We start from the raw sequence: 16,525 nt of genomic DNA, 5'->3' as shown, positions 1-16,525 counted from the left end.
CATCTCTGTAATAGAATACAAGCAGAAAATACAGGAAATAATAAATGATACAAATAGCAGGACCCTGGCTCTGGCTAACTGGAGTGAAACTTTAATTAATATCACACCTGTGTTTGTCCTATTTCATGTTGAAAATGGCTGCTGTGAAAAAAAATAAAATAAATCAGTTACGTTCACCTTTCCTCTTCAATAACGGCTGTACCCATTTTTAATTTTGATAATTATGAAGTAAAATGTCTTAAGTAAAAGCCCCAGCTCACTCATTATTGTTAGTCACCGACTCCACATGTTTCTCCAAGGATGTTTCTCTTATAATACGATCATACTTAATGTGAATGCTTCAAAATCTTCCTGCAAGTAATTCTCAATTTTGTGCTAATTAATTCAATTCAATTTTATTTGTACAGCGCCAAACCACAACATGCATTATCTCAAGGCTCTGTGTATCGTAAGGGAGAAACATTTACAACGTTATAGAGAGAATAGAAACCCACACAGTTCACGCAATGAGCAAACACTAGACGTTAGTAGTTAGTAGATGAGAGAAAAAAACTCCACAGAGAGAGGTGGGGGAGAGAAAGTGAAAGAGGGATGTGAAGAAGAAAGAGACCAGGAGCAGATATACAACAGTTGTATCAAGTTATAGGTTAAATTGCAATGCCAATGGTGTTCTCTCACAAGAACAGCATTTTCTTACCTAGGACTTCTCAACTACAGAGATTCAGTTTTGTCAAATCTAAAAATCCATGCTGCAAGTAACACCATAACTACCATCTGTCACCAGACGTCTCACTAAAGAAAAAAACAGTTCCAGTCATCGTAATAAAAAAGGTTAGTTTGATATTATCTGATGGGAAATTTACCGTGACGGTGAAAAGTGTGTCTCCCACTACCCATGGTTAACAAAGGCTTAAACAGAATTAGTCAAAAAGAAAAAAACAGCTTTCCTGCAGCAATAGAAGTAAATGGCCTGGGGATTGAGAGAGTTTAATGTTACTGTAAACTGGGAGATGATTCAGAGCGCTGAGGAAGACAAAGGTTGATAAGGGGTCACGGATTAGTAAATGCATGTATTATTTCTTTATGATTGCATTTCCCCATTGTCTTAAAATGCTTAATCACTACAGCTTTTGTTAAACTGTTAACAACTTCATTTAAACACAAATTCCTGGTTTGAAAACAAGCAGGGACCCCGAGCAGACTTCGTATCTAATTTATTTCTGTCCAGACAGCAGCCTGAGTGAAGGGAGGGTCTTGAGCACTTGGGTTGTTTTTCTTGAGTCCTTTGGGGTGGGAGAGAAGGATCACGGGGTGAGGAGTCAAGGGGAGGACAAGGTGACTGATTGAGCGGAGGCATTAGGTCAGCGTCAGGCAGCTGAATCAAACCGCACCAAGACCCTACTCACATCTAACTATGATCAAATACATCACCCGGCTCTGTCAACATGTGTCCAGCTGGACGCTTTATCACTTCCACATGTGCATCTGGGCCTGGCTATACGGCAACACACATTAACAGGCTCATCAGCACACAGCTCACAGAGGGGCTCTGACAAAAGCAGCGTTTTGGCAAAAAAAACGAGAGCATGAAATCAATCTGCGAGTTTCAAAAGGTCATCGCGTCGCAAAAGGAAAAATCAGATCATCTTTAGAAGAGATTCAACAACAGGACATTAATTGAAAACGGGCGAACGCGACTTTGGGTGTTTTGAAATTCAGAACATGTGTGCTCTTTACATTAGCCAGATAATTAATGCCACAATCATCACTAGTCACTATTGGGATGGGAATTAATCTACACCATTGCAAAGGAATGGAACACGGAGTACATGACTCTTTTCAGTATTCTTCCAACATTCAGCCACGGTATTTTCAATACAGAATTCAATTATGTGGAACACCTGAACAAACAATATCTCACAGCCAATTATTCAGCACCTTGGAAACCATTGGCAAACAAATTAGCAGCGATAATGTGAGAGAGTCTTGGTATTTTTGGCTGCGTGTGCGCACAAAGGCATGCAGCAAAGCCCCCCGTTAAACAGATTGGACCGGATTAGCGAATAAAAAAGGGAAAGAAATTACAGGTGTTACGCTGCTGCTGCCTCCTCTTCCTCACACAACCAACTCTTCTGGGCCACACAGACGTATGTCTTTAACTTCAGACCGTAGTATTTCTTCTTCAGTTTGATCAGTGCTATTGCGGTTGGCATTTCAGCTTCCACACAGAACAATGGAAAGCTACCACGAGATATCTTGGCAGGGCTGCTGCCCTGTGTATTGATTGGGCAAAGGCCCAACATTCCCTCACTAAAAAGAGATTAAAATATCAGACTTGTCTAAGACATTTATGGAGTCTGTGACCTCAGCCAATGCTAAAGTGGAGTACATACATCATAGTCCATCTCTGTGAGCCGCACTGAGTCTTGAGCAGCATTGACAGAGAGTGGAATAGGGCTGAATGTTCAGCTGCACCTTCACAGCCCGATGCAGGAGGGATTCAGCCACAAGTCGTGGGTGTAAATCAACTTCGTTGCTGTTTCATTAAAAATTCACACCACGTCGGTGCATGTAAATGTTTAACACTGTCAGTGATGCTTCTTTTACACCTTCCCCCCCCCCCTCTTCTTTTTTGGTTAAAATGGACGAGGTAGATTCTGTGGGAAAGGCAGGGAGACAAAAGCATGAAAGATGTGTGTATCCATTCACAGCTCCAGAGGACCTTCATTACAGAGCGAGCAGGTCTTGTCAACATCTTTTCATTACATGGTCCCATATATCCACCCCTGGTGTCCAAATGGTCCGCTCTGTCGCCTGTCAAGAAAAGGCACTCTCGGGGAAAGTCCTCCTATCTCCCCGATCCCCCTCACCACGCCTGATTCCAGACTGCGAGGCGGGAGAGGCCAGGCAGAAAGGGAGGAATCGTGTTTGCCATCAACAGCTCAAGAGAGTAGCATGGCAGCAAGATTGATGACACTCTCCCTGAAAGTAACAAAAGAACTCCTGTGCACGAGGGCCCGCTTATGGGGCTTGATAGAGTTGTCATCCTCTTAATAAACAGCTCTGATATGTCAGTGGCAGTGGCAGCAGAGACTACACCACGCTCACCCACCAAGCCATGGGCAGGACCACCTGCTGGCATCACAGCACACACTCCCTGTGGACAATGTCTCCACAGGGAGGCTCCTGTGGGCGTTAGAGGGGTTATTACTGGAGAGGAATAAATAAATGACACGTCTGTCTTTTAATTGTTGTTGTTGTTATGCAAGAGGGTCGAGGCAAACCAGCTTAATACTCAAGAATATTCTCAATTCATTTGCATGTGATAATTAAATGCATTTAACTAAAAACCATCTGATTTTGTTACACAATATACAAAAGTCTTAGGCCATTACATGTGTTTTCATGTAATGGCACGTAATCAAAAAAGGTTCTGACATGTAAAAAAAATGATTCTCCAAAGTTCCAAAATTAGTGTAAAGTATTTATTCCTTCCATTCTGCAAACAATTCCATTTAATCAAACTCAGAACAATTATTCGGTCAAAATATGATATAGTGCATGACCTTTTTCTTAAGGTTTCAGAAACAAAAAATAATTCTTTCTCAATCTCTTTATTAGAATTCACTAACTGAAAAGAGCAAAGTTGTGAATAACATGTTTACTGCAGCGATTGCAATGCCTAATAATTTGGTAACGCGGGTATTCCAAATAAACTTAGCACAAAAAGTGAGGACATTATTTGTGTGTGGTCTGTTGGAAAGCCTGTTTATTTCCCTTATAAATGAAGAGCAGAGTTCAGTATGTGGGTTGTGCCCATGAAGAACTTTCCAAATCTGCCAATGACAAACAGCTTCGTTTGGTGTCGTTTATTAGATTGGATGATTGAAGTCTGAAGAAACAAGACGTACTGGCAATTTAAATATTTATTCATTTAACAAACAGTGTCCACACACAGTCACTACAGCTTGTCACCTCCTCCTCACTGTGGTCATGCAGAGAAATAAAGGGTTTTCCATTTTTACAACAAAAGAATAATCGACCAAAAACAACATTTCTTTACTTTTTGTGCTAAGTTTATCATTACCGATCTGAGTCCTAACCCCGTCTCTGGTGTGGCATTTCTACACTTTCCAACCATCGGCGGCTATTGTGCATGCAAACAATATGTATATCTCAGTAAAATCCAGCCATTAAGTTTCCTACATCATTCATTTTGTGTTGCAGTTCAATGATATTTCTGGGAGACTGGTCTGACATGTTATGTCCAAACATGCAGTGACAGTTAAGAGAATAATTCAGAATTTACTAAAAAAAAACTTGTTTACTCTCTCACTGAAGGTCAACGTGGAAATGTTAGGTTGAATTGAAGTAATTAGAAGTCGTAGTACTGCTACCAGCCAAAACTACAATTTGACATATGCCCTTCAGATTTTCTGCATATGAAACAAGTAATGTGTTGTTTTTTTGACAAAAAATATGAAGCTGAAGCCAAAACACGTGTCTATCCAACTTAACCTTTCTTCTGACTTCAGTTTTAGGCAACTTATAAAAAAAAAAAAAAAACAAGCTGAAGATGGATGTCAATGTCAAAACTGACTCTTTAAAAAAAAAAAAAACATATTTGTGGAAATAAGATTGCAAAAATCTGTCACTCATTGTCAACAGGTAAAAACTACAATAACACCATTTTCAATTAAGCATAATCATTTTAATTTAATGTGGTTCATAGGAGCATAAATGTGTTCACACTTTAGGGTATAAGGGTTAAGATTTAAAAAGTGTAAAATAGAAGAGAATAGCCACATTTTGTCGGCTGAAATCCCACACCAAACTTGAGCGACTAGAATGACAAACACATAGACTCATGCAGGGAAGATGGAGCAAAAAGAAATCATTTTATATAGTCTGCCACTTACAATATTCACTTATTTTTCACCAGAAACGTTGTTGTCTCTGTCACGATTCAATCTGCAGCACACTCCCCACAAGCTGTATAATACCTAGTTAAAGCCAGCAGGGTGTGAAATGGTATTTGGAAATAAATGAAACTGACTATGAAACAGTGGAGTTGGGAGATATTGCCATGTCAAGATGACAGACAAGTCCTGGAATGAAGCAAAAAAGTTATTATCCCAAAGAAGAGCATGGCTGGATTAAATATAACCCATGATGCCTCATGCTGCTCTGCCTTCATCCTCTCTGGTGCTCGGGGAAAGAATATGGACCAAAAAAAAAAAAAAACACAAAAAAAACAAAACACGCAAATGCAACAATCTCAGCCCCTGCTAGTGCTCCTGCTGATTTCCATTTGAACAATCAATACTATTCCATGCTCCTGTGCCAATAAGTGTTATTGCAAAGTGTTTGGTTATGTTCCATATAAAGTGTTTTGGAGGAGCTTTAGAGGAACACAGTCCCTCGAGGCTCCTGCTGGCCTGATTTACAGCTGAACTGATGAGTCACACAGGACATGCTGGGCATTGAAATAGTGACAAGTATGTTGTCAGCCTTATTAATTTTTAAGGCAGCGTGTTGTCCTGTGGTTTGTAGAGGACATCATGATATATGACGTCCAAGGGACTGCAGAGAGAGCGGCGAGTGCCTAATTGTTAAAAAGGTTGAATGGGGTGAAGGTGTGAAAGTTGTGTGGAGGGTTATTCATCAACCTCTGCGCTGATTGACGATCCCGCGGACCGGGAGGTGAGTGAGTTTTAAATCTGCAGAGGAAAGGGGTTTTTTTTTTGGTGCACTTTACTTAAAATAGCTCTGAAAACAAATACCTGTACTAAACATTTCCATTTCTCCAACATACAGTTCCCTGCTGTCTTTTTTTTCTTTTCTTTTCCTTTTGTCAATTCCATTCCAGAGGACAGGGGCTCCTATGTAGTTATTTTTAAATGAAAATTAAACTTGTACGTGCTTATATGTTTATCTATTTTAATGACCATACACTCCTGCAGCTGTTTAATAAGAAATGTCTGCAGTAATGTAATATTTGGACATTGCATTACTACACCCTTTAAATTGAGAACAAACTCTACATGAAAAACAATTTTTTTATTAAGATTTAAATTGTAAACAAATGAATAAAGGGTCAGAGGGTCAAATAGCGGGTGCTTGAGCACCACCTGGGGTCAATCTGTGCACATCCATGCCCTGATCACGTTAATATTATTATTAGTTGTCATTTATATATTACAAATGACAACCATTGTCAATATAACATTTGTTTTGTATTTTTATATTAAAGTGATTGAGTTACTGTTGGAACACAAAAATATGCCAAAACAGAAACCATGGAGGTCCTGTATTAGTCTCTGCTGCCCTCTGCTGGAATAATAAAACACTACCTCGGCGTTTGTTTGTTTTGTTGGTGTGTTATTTATTTTTTTTACACCAGTCGACATTCTCAGTATACAGTCAATGTATTCATTGCTATTTGTAAGCTTTATCAAATAATGATATGAAGCTGTGAGGAGAAGAAAGAAACGCCGGTGGAATACATCAGTGTCTGTGATATGATATGCAACATGAATGCAAATGAGACGACACAAGCCTCTTCCTTGACACATTCAATTTCACTCTGAACGCACGCATCGTCACACGTGGAGTTTTATCATAGACTTCAGTCATACAGTTGAACATATCTACTATTAAAAACAAACAAAACAACTACTGCCACTAATCAGTTGTGTCTATCTACTCTTCACCTCACAACTGCTCCGTCCAACTGGATTCATCCTGTCTTGTATCAACAGTTCAGGCTGGGGGTTGTTTTCTTGGTCAATTTAAAAACAGTTCTGTTGCATCATCACTGGCCTTAATGATTAGGCCTCAGCGTTCTTTGCCTTTAGAGAGAGATTCCCTCTGTTTATCTGTATCGATGTAATCAGTGTGATATGGTGAGATGAGGATAGAAGTGGTGAAAGCAGGAAACCTTCAAGTCACCTACTGTAGGTCACAGTAAGACATACTCGTCTTCTACGTGCTGCACTGATGTATTCTGGTATCAAAGTATAAGTATAGAGATAGTGATTAACAGACGAACAGGATGTACGAGGATCATCCCACAACACCACCGGGGGAAATCAGCAGGGTGTCATCTGACATGCGTGGACTCCTTCTACGTCCTCTACGTCATACAGTGCAATTAAAAGATGTCTAACAAAGACTATTTAAAAACAATGTCACATATTTTGGTCTAATTAATGAGTGAGTGAGTGAGTGAACTTGCCAACCTCACTGTTCCCCATAGGTAAAAAACAAACAAACAAACAAACAAACAGGTTACCTAGATTATAGGATACTCACTGTTTCACTGTGTCCATCAGGGGGTGCTGTGTGCTCACTGATCCACAAAACTGAATAGAAGAGGATTATGGATGAATAAATTCATCCCATAAATTCCTAATACCACTTGAAGTAATATTGTACAAATGTGGATGTCAACATCTACTCAAAGATAGAAGAACCTGTTACATTGAGAACCAGCTTTGTTTCCAAATTGTGTCACATTGTGTGCACCGGCTTGAATTCCTGATCTCTCATTACCACAGAACCACAGGCTGATAAGGTTCTGTGGTAGGAAGATACACACTGCAACGACATTAGTGTCAACAATCTGCTGTGGAGCTTTGCTGAAGAGATCCCCCTGTCATTGGAAACAGGTTTAAAGAAGTGTCCAGCAGCTGCCACCACGGAACCAGGTGGTGCAGTTTGGTATTTATGCCCTGAGACCATAAGTCTTAATAAGCACCTGTAGCCATTGTGACCAGATTACTGCTCGAAAAGATGTTCAAAGTGTACTTGAACAAAATCAGGTTTGAGGGGGGAAAGTGGGAAAAAAAAAACAGATGTAGAAGTGTGCAGTAAGGTTGACATTCAGCAGCTCTGTAAGAGCAGCGTGTTTTCACGCACATGCTGATATCAGGTTCTCATCAACCTTTAAAAAAGGTCCAGCGTGTAAAATTTAGAGGTTTTCTTTTTGGCAGTTTGCTTTTTTGTGGACTTAGGCAAAGCTATTTATACTGTACTTAAGGCAATAGCCTTACTTTACAGTGGTACTTTACAGTCTTGAACTCCCATGTTTCTACAGTAGCCCAAATGGATAAAACCAGCCACAGTGTCCACGCATACAAAGAAAAATTACATCCTTTCTGCAAAGTCTCACCATGTGCGCACACACACACACACACACACACACCAGGGAGAATTTATCTTCATGCCAACAAGACAACAACATAGTTGACTCCTAAAATCAAATAATCTATGTCTGGAGTCCTTTCCTGACCACTTTTTCTTGACCTCAGTGGAAAATGTCACAATTTATAAAGGATCAATAGGAAAAGACACGCATTGTGTTCCAAAAGCCATTGAATCTGTAGCAACTGAACTTGTAGATTGAAGCCCAGTGACATAAATGAATGAATGAATGAATGAATGAATGAGAACCTACACTGACAACCACAGTTTTAACAATATTCCACTGCACTAGAATGAAATCATGCAACAGTGGAAGCTAATGACAATCGGTCACTGTGATGCCACTACAAAGTCTGTAGGGTAACAACACAAGGCCCCATGTTTACATTTATTCCAGTGAAGCTAACTCCTTAGCATTTAGCATTTTTAGAGATTTTAAACAGCTCTTATTATGACTGCCACTTAAACACTTCTGTGTCACATCACTCAGTCAGAAAACTTCAAACTTATTTGGCAAAGTCACCTCTTATGAAAGCACAGCGTTCACAGACGACAGCGGTGGATTTCTTTTCCAACACTAACTGAACAAGCAGCCACAGAATGGCAACAACAACGTGCACATCACACAATGAGGTACGTCAATCATGTCTTACCTTTGACATTTTCTTGTAGCATCTTCATTAAATTCATCTAAATGCCAGTTTTCAGCATTCACCTGCCTGAGTGATTGTTTGGACTCTTGGTATTTTTCTGTTTTACTTTGAAATCACCACCTGGTGTCTCTTTCACTTCCTGTCTTTATGTTTCCCCTCCCCCTGTGATTGTCTGCCCTGATGTGTTTCACCTGTTCTCAGTCGCCACATGCACATACCATGGCCCCAACAGTCCTTGTCAGTTTGGCTGTGGATGCTTTCCTTCAGCCGATCTGATCCTGGACTTTTTCCATGTTCTTACTTTTGTCCACTCTGTTATCCCTTGTACCTGTCGCTGAATTGTGTCCCTGCGTTCCTGCCTGCTTGTCATCCAACCTGCCAGTAAGCCAGTTTTTTTTTTATTAAAGACCACTTCACTGACCTCAACCTGTTTTTGTATTTGCATGTGTCAGAAAAAAACAACAACCTTGAACCTACAAGTTGGACAAAACAGACTCGGCAGACTTTCCCTACCTTTAGTTTTCGGATTTGTTGGACTTCCTTTGTGGAGAGATAAGGGAGGGTGTAACTCTCAAGAACTATTAAGATCCCTTGCCAGCCTGGATATAAACTTTATAGAGACCTCAAGCCAAACTTTAAGCATATCTTCAAAATATAAAACTCAATGATATTTCATAAATGCAAAGATTGGAATTTAAATAGTTGTGTTACCTTGTCTCATGGATTGTTGTAAGATTAGATTGTGATGAGATTTTTGGCCCAACAAAGAAATTAATAGATTACTAAAGAAACAAAAAACAATGAACCTATCGGTATTGCTTTGAAAACAGGTAATTGTCCCCCATATGGATATATGTTACTGTAATCATTCTTCTATATATCTCTTCTACAATAGGTTGACATATTTCTTAGATGGCCACTACCGAAATGGGACGCTCAGGAACAGAAACGAGATGCACACTAAGGCAAAGCCGCACAATTCAAGACACTGAATATAAATGAGAAAATAAGAGTGAAAGAGAAATAAAACCAAGAGGATAGATAATGTCACACTGGAGCAAATAAAGGAATAAAAATGAAGTAATAAAAGCAAGATGGGAAGCACCAAAAGAAAAGGTGAAGAAGAGTCAAAGGATAGAGAAGTAGCACGTTGAGTTCTTTCTCTACATTTTCTTAGTTCCTACTTCATGACTTATCTTCTGACCTCTCAGATGGAACCCATGACCCTTTGTGGGGGGGGGGGCTGACCTCCATTTTAAAAGGGTTTCTTGCTGCAAGTTAAGAATGTGAGTATCTCTTACATCACCACCGTTGCAAAATTAAACCATTAAATCAAATGGCAAAAGTCAAACCTGGACATTTGCAAAAACTTCTCAAATGTAGAAATTATGAATAGCATTTGAGACAGAAAAAAAACAAGATTAAAACAGAAATATAATGTAATTTTTACAAATTCCAAATCCCTGACACAAAACTTGCTAAAATAAATTAAGAAATCTTGCACTTACAGAGTCATAGGGATATTACTTTTCTTGAGATCACCCACACAAAAGATAATAGTTTTACTTGTAAATTGCTCATTGAACTCAAACATGTTTCACCGTGGAGCTGGAAGCAGTTGGAAATAAAATGTCCATTGGATTTACAATAATAATTTAAAGCCTCCACCTAAATAAGAAAATGCACTGTAAAACAGGAGATAATATGCAGAAACTTGACTACAAGACCAACATGTTTACAGAAAATATCAGTCATTATCGCGGTTGCATTGTACCCATAATATTCTCACGTGTGCAATCCTGTGCAAAACCAGAATGAACCAGAGGGGTTCTATTTGGTGGGATTACATAATCCCTCGAATGGAAACCTGTATACAGTTGCAGTAACGAACTTTCACCACACGGTGGCGTCTTGGACAAAAGGAGTAATCGGGTTGGCTTTGTGTGTGCGGGGGAAAATGTGATGGTGAACAATAAGTTTGATCCATCTCCAACAAAGAAGTCGGGTTTTTTCCCACCTCTTAAATGCGCTCGGTTTGCAGTTTGGAATGTTTTCACTCTTTAATTCTTCTTCATCATAGATGCATGTGAGGATGATGAGGACGCACGCGGACACCGACTGTGTGTGTGTGTGGGGGGGGGGGGGGGGGGACCCGGGGGGTGTCGCACACGCGGTTGAGCTCCTGCTAGAAGGCGTTCCAGCTCAGTTTCCACCGCGTCCAATGAGCGTCCTCCGTGCGCCTTCACTCAGCCTGGCAGAAACGCACTGGCGACCAATCAGAGACTCGCCGTCCCAGTTCTGCTCATATAAAGCCGGCCGCCGCACCGAGAGAGTCGGTACCGTAGAATGAGAGAGACAGAAGCAAAATATCACACGACGAGACACTGGACCTGTCTGTCCTTTAGTTTTTATTTCAATTTCCTCGTTTCTCCAGGTAAATATGCGCCTTATTTGCATCCACCACAAGTACCGTGTGTGTGTGTGTGTGTGTGTGTGTGTGTGTGTGTGTGTGTGGGTTATCTGTCTGATTGTGAGCAGCATAGACTCAAGAAGTAGAACACAGTTTTGGTGAAGTTTTTTCTGGGAATCTAGATTATTATTCCAGCAAGATGATTTTGTGATGATGTGGGAAAGCTATTGTCCTTGGTGCTGTTTGACGCAGCGAGTGCCTCCTTGCTGAGTCTTTGTTTATGCAGTTGTTCTCTTGGTAAGCATTCATTTCACTGCAGTGACGGCAGCTTGTGAGTCCGTCCTACGGGTCCTGGTTGTGTTTCTGGTCGGGTACTAACATACCACATAGGAAAGTGGGTGATGATTTGCCACGAGGAAGCTCCATGATGTAACGTTGCCTCACTTTGTCTGTGTTAAACTACGGTGCTGTAGTAACCGTGACAACGAGCGTGTAGGCAACAGGATGTACAGCGGAGACGCGCAGTGTATACTCGCTTGTCTTCGATGCTGTTTTTTTATTTGTAATGATAATGAACATGTGCTTGGTGGTTTTCCATGGGCCATCGTCTGTGTGGGGACCTCTGTCTTTTGTTAATTGAGTCACAGTAGTCACGCGCTGGAGATGAAAATGGAGTGGAGGAAAAACCTGGAAATGTGCCACATCGCACTTCCTCGGCGGGTGTTTTTTACCCTCCTCGTTTCTAGAATAAGAGACAAAGGAGGTGTTTTTGCGCACCCAAACGCGGTTACGCAACATTTGGCGCAACATTTGGCGCAGTCTCATGCCTGCTCTCTTCTTCTTCTTCTCCTCAGGTGTGTTATAGTAGGAAATAAGATGGCCACGTCTGAAAGCTCCAGCTTGAGTAAAGCTGTTAAGCAGCAGTACATGGAGCTTCCTCAAGGAGACAACGTCCAAGCCATGTATGTCTGGGTCGATGGCACCGGAGAGGGGCTGAGGTGCAAAACCAGGACTCTGGATTCAGAACCCAAGAGCATCGAAGGTAAGCAGCTCTTTCAATCCTCCTGTAGCTGATAAGGATAAAGTCTAATGGCTCCAGCTGCTGCTAACCACCATCACCATCATCATCATCATCATCATCATCATCCCCTTCCTCTTATAGATCTCCCAGAGTGGAACTTCGATGGCTCCAGTACCTACCAGGCTGAGGGCTCGAACAGCGACATGTATCTGGTTCCTGCTGCCATGTTCCGTGATCCATTCCGCAAAGATCCCAACAAGCTTGTCCTGTGTGAAGTGATGAAGTACAACCGCAATCCTGCAGGTAAGCAACTCTCTCGCTCTCTCTCTCTCCCGCCCACATGAACAATATGAGTAAAAAGAATAATCTTGACATGAAACAAAAGGTGGGTTTCCACAGAATTTGACCCGAAGTAGGTGGAACATTAGGTGCATAGACACAAGATAAATGCAAATGAGTGGACTGAAATAGATTCTAATGGGAAGAGGAGAAAAATAAAAGCACAGCACTTTGGCTCTGGTACAATCGACTTTCTCAATCTGATCTGAGACATGAGTCCATGAAAGTTATTGGGTAGTTTAATGTGATTTGGACACATTGGTGATTTTCTAATGGGAAGAGTTTTTCCCCTCTCTGCAGAAACCAACCTCAGAATTAGATGTAATAAGGTGATGGACATGGTGAAGGACCAGCATCCATGGTTCGGCATGGAGCAGGAGTACACTATTCTGGGCACAGACGGGCACCCATTTGGATGGCCATCCAATGGTTTCCCCGGACCACAAGGTAAGAAGCTTGGTCGAATCGTCTCTGTGTGTATTCTCCGTATGAACATGAATCTCACTGACTGATTGTTTGAACACATCTGCAGGTCCGTACTACTGTGGCGTGGGAGCTGACAAAGCCTATGGCAGAGATGTAGTGGAGGCCCATTACAGAGCTTGTCTGTATGCTGGGGTCAAGATCTGCGGCACTAACGCGGAAGTGATGCCTGCTCAGGTAATGACTGTAAAAGTGTTTGTTTTTGATGGTTTAAACAGTGGCTTAGAAATGAGTAACTTAAAAAGAATGTGGTGTGTGTTTAGTGGGAGTTCCAGGTTGGACCGTGTGAAGGGATCGACATGGGTGATCATCTCTGGGCAGCACGTTTCATCCTGCACCGCGTCTGTGAAGATTTCGGTGTCGTTGCCTCGTTTGACCCCAAGCCAATCCCTGGGAACTGGAATGGTGCAGGCTGCCATACAAACTTCAGCACAAAAGAAATGAGGGAAGATGGTGGCTTGAAGTGAGTGTCAAAACCCATTTTTTTTTTTTGTTTTAGTTGCAGGCTAACTGCTAAAGTGACTCTTTTGCTATTGTTGCAGGAGTCGTATCAAATTTACTATTTATTTATTTATTTATTTTTTGCTTCCAGAGCCATTGAAGAGTCCATTGAGAGGCTTGGGAAGAGGCACCGCTATCACATTCGTGCCTATGATCCCAAGGGGGGGCTCGACAATGCCCGTCGCCTCACTGGCCGCCACGAAACCTCAAATATCGACGAATTCTCCGCAGGCGTGGCCAACCGCGGCGCCAGCATCCGCATTCCTCGCAACGTCGGCCAGGACAAGAAAGGCTACTTTGAGGACCGGCGCCCGTCGGCCAACTGCGACCCGTACGGAGTGACCGAGGCCCTCATCCGTACCTGTTTGCTGAACGAGGAGGGAGACGAACCTACGGATTACTAAATCCTCAACTCATGGACTGACTCTCACTGCCCTCCTCACTTTATCTTTTCTTTTATACTAGTACTGTATCTCCCCCCCCCCCCCCCCCCCTTCTCCCACTTGAGAGGGTTTAACCTGCATTTAATGGCTTAAAGTTGGCTGGTCAACTTAAAACATGATAAGGTAACTGAGATGCTTGGTAGTTATAAGCTGGTTAATAGCAGGGTATATCTTTCCCCTCTACTTTTGAAGGGATTGGCTTTTGTAACACTGTTTTATAACCACATGTCATATTTCCTTTTGTCTGTAACTGGAGATAAAGAAAACTAAAGCACATGGACACTGAAAAGTAGAGCTGCTAAGGCTGGACACCGTGTCAAACGTAATAAATTTGACTAGTACATGTGTTGTTAATATATGTTGACCTGCCTTCTCAACTATCCAGTCTTTGATGTTACTAATTGATTTTTATGAAGTGTCTATTTTTAAATGGCAACGTTTGTCGTCAGATTTCTTGGCACACACTGTTGATTTTGATGAACTCGTGGTACACTCTGTAGATGTCTATACCCAGACGTATGTTGTTTAAAATGTGGTAAATCTGTCCATGATGCCATTTGTAGATTTCCTCAAGGAGTTTTATCCTTTTGTTAACTGCGATATTGTAATGCACCCGATTTGGTAAAATGTCACGTTTACTGAACCTGGTGTTTTTTATTGATGCATTTAAAACTTTTATTTTTATCACAACATGACTGTCTTGACTCATGACTTATAAAAAAAAAAAAGATTAAAATATGAGGTCAATATTTTGGGAGATATATTCCTTTTATTTGCAATTGAGTTAGATGAGGAAACAGTGAGTCTGGTACTGTCTATACTTTACATGAAGCTAACCTGCTATTATCTGTAGCCTTGAATATTATTATTATAATAATATAGACTTTTAAGAAGGTATCAGGTCTGTTATTGGTTTTCTTTTTCCAGTGCAGACTGGATCATTCATAAAGCTCCACATGTAGGGGTCAAAGCTCAAGTGATAATGATACAGCTTATTTCTTTGCACTTGGTCATCTTGTGGCCACTACGTCAACAGGGCCCAAAATAAAAGCTGTTTTAAACATCTCATGATGCAGCGATCAGGAAGATTCAAAACAAGTGAACATGAAAGGGAATTCTGGTTATGCTTCTCTGGCTGCACTTTATTTTCATAAGTGTTCTGATGTTCCAGTCTGGCAGGAGCTCAACAGCAGCTTTGTTCAGGCCTGCATTTTGTGGGAAGTAACTGGAAACTGGTGTACTCACGAGACACTTATTAGACTCCTCCACTGCAACAGCCCGAGGCCGGACAACCCAGAAGTGCTGTGTCATAAACAGCTACAAAGATTATTGTGTCTGAGGACTTGCCTCCCCGTGACCCTGTCTTTTTTTGTCTTGAACAAAAACTTGAACAAAACAACCTTCATGCAGTGTGATTTCAAGGTCTTTCTCTCCATTTTATGAATTTAGTGTGTGCGTGTCTTAAGTCGCAGCACACGAGATTGGTGGAATTTTACAGATAGAAACACTATGAAGAATTAATTTCACTCCCTACACACTACATGACTTGCAGGAAACACTTCTCCTTTTTATGGGTCATAAACATTTACTTTTGGTGTGGACTCCCTACTTCGGGGGAAGGGCGACAAAGTTTGCTTTGAGACCTTTCCCCTACATCCCAGCTGCCCTCACAACAGAACATTAGTCAGCTCCCTGAGTGGCTGTGTGGGGAACAAGTTAGCCAATCATAACGCTGAGGGCAAGTTCAGTTCTATAACAAAGGATGTCGCTCGGCTTGCAGCCAGCACGTGTGCTCAAACGTTGTTTTGGTGTTTGTTTTTCGCCAAATCTGGAATCTCGCTGCTCTTCAAACTTTGCACTGAGCATGCATTTTCAGGCTGGTGAGAGTCACTGAGTGCACAGTTTGTTTTTTAAGCAGAAAATCAGTTCCGTCTCTGCCTTTATATTGTATATATTGTAACTGTCTCTTATTTGTACTCATGAGTAGATTTGTTATGCAGTTTTAAAACAGTAGCGTCTTCCTGACAGCATAGAGATGACAAACACAATAATAAGTCACACAAAATCACTATAAAAAAGAGTGAAATAAAAAGATAAAAGATAAAAAAAATAACATTGATTGTATACATGTAAACATATTAGATCAGCTGCAACTATAATAAATCAAATTTCGCCACCTAGCATAGTGGAGACGGCCACACTTTAGCCAATGAATCAACTCCCTGCTATAGTGCTTGTATACTGGGGCAAGTATACTACTGCAACTCGACTTAACCGTTCATGGAAAATTACTGAGTGGAAGTGAGTTCCTGGTTTTCCCAGTCAACATTCCCAGGCACAGCCAGGGACATTATGTTCTTCTTCCCCAGCCCATCCACCCACCCCACCTGCCAGTATTTGTTACGCCCCCGTAGACACATAAAAAAAGCAGAACATATACATGTATGTATATATATATATATATATATAT

At 41.2% G+C, this 16,525-nt stretch overlaps 1 protein-coding gene across 1 annotated transcript; it reads left to right on the top strand.

Moving 5' to 3' along the window:
• Positions 1-11,145: 11,145 nt before the first annotated feature.
• On the top strand, positions 11,146-14,804 carry LOC131469912 (glutamine synthetase). The gene is made up of 7 exons (XM_058645338.1): positions 11,146-11,292; positions 12,123-12,310; positions 12,431-12,592; positions 12,929-13,075; positions 13,161-13,288; positions 13,375-13,574; positions 13,704-14,804. Exons 2-7 carry the CDS (start codon positions 12,145-12,147, stop codon positions 14,014-14,016), a joined length of 1,116 nt encoding a protein of 371 aa, XP_058501321.1. The 5' UTR covers positions 11,146-11,292; positions 12,123-12,144; the 3' UTR covers positions 14,017-14,804.
• Positions 14,805-16,525: the final 1,721 nt, after the last annotated feature.

The sequence above is a fragment of the Solea solea genome, chromosome 1 (assembly GCF_958295425.1).
Source record: "Solea solea chromosome 1, fSolSol10.1, whole genome shotgun sequence".
Lineage (NCBI taxonomy): Eukaryota > Metazoa > Chordata > Actinopteri > Pleuronectiformes > Soleidae > Solea > Solea solea.
Note: the sequence above shows the minus strand (reverse complement) of the source record. Positions and strands in the feature narration are given on the sequence as shown.

Excerpts from the sequence above, each read along its gene's own strand:
- LOC131469912 (XM_058645338.1), top strand. The coding sequence starts at position 12,145 with ATGGCCACGTCTGAAAGCTCCAGCTTGAGTAAAGCTGTTAAGCAGCAG. Across the intron at positions 12,593-12,928 it reads GTACAACCGCAATCCTGCAG|AAACCAACCTCAGAATTAGA; the intron begins GTAAGCAACTCT and ends CCCTCTCTGCAG. Across the intron at positions 13,076-13,160 it reads TGGTTTCCCCGGACCACAAG|GTCCGTACTACTGTGGCGTG; the intron begins GTAAGAAGCTTG and ends ACACATCTGCAG.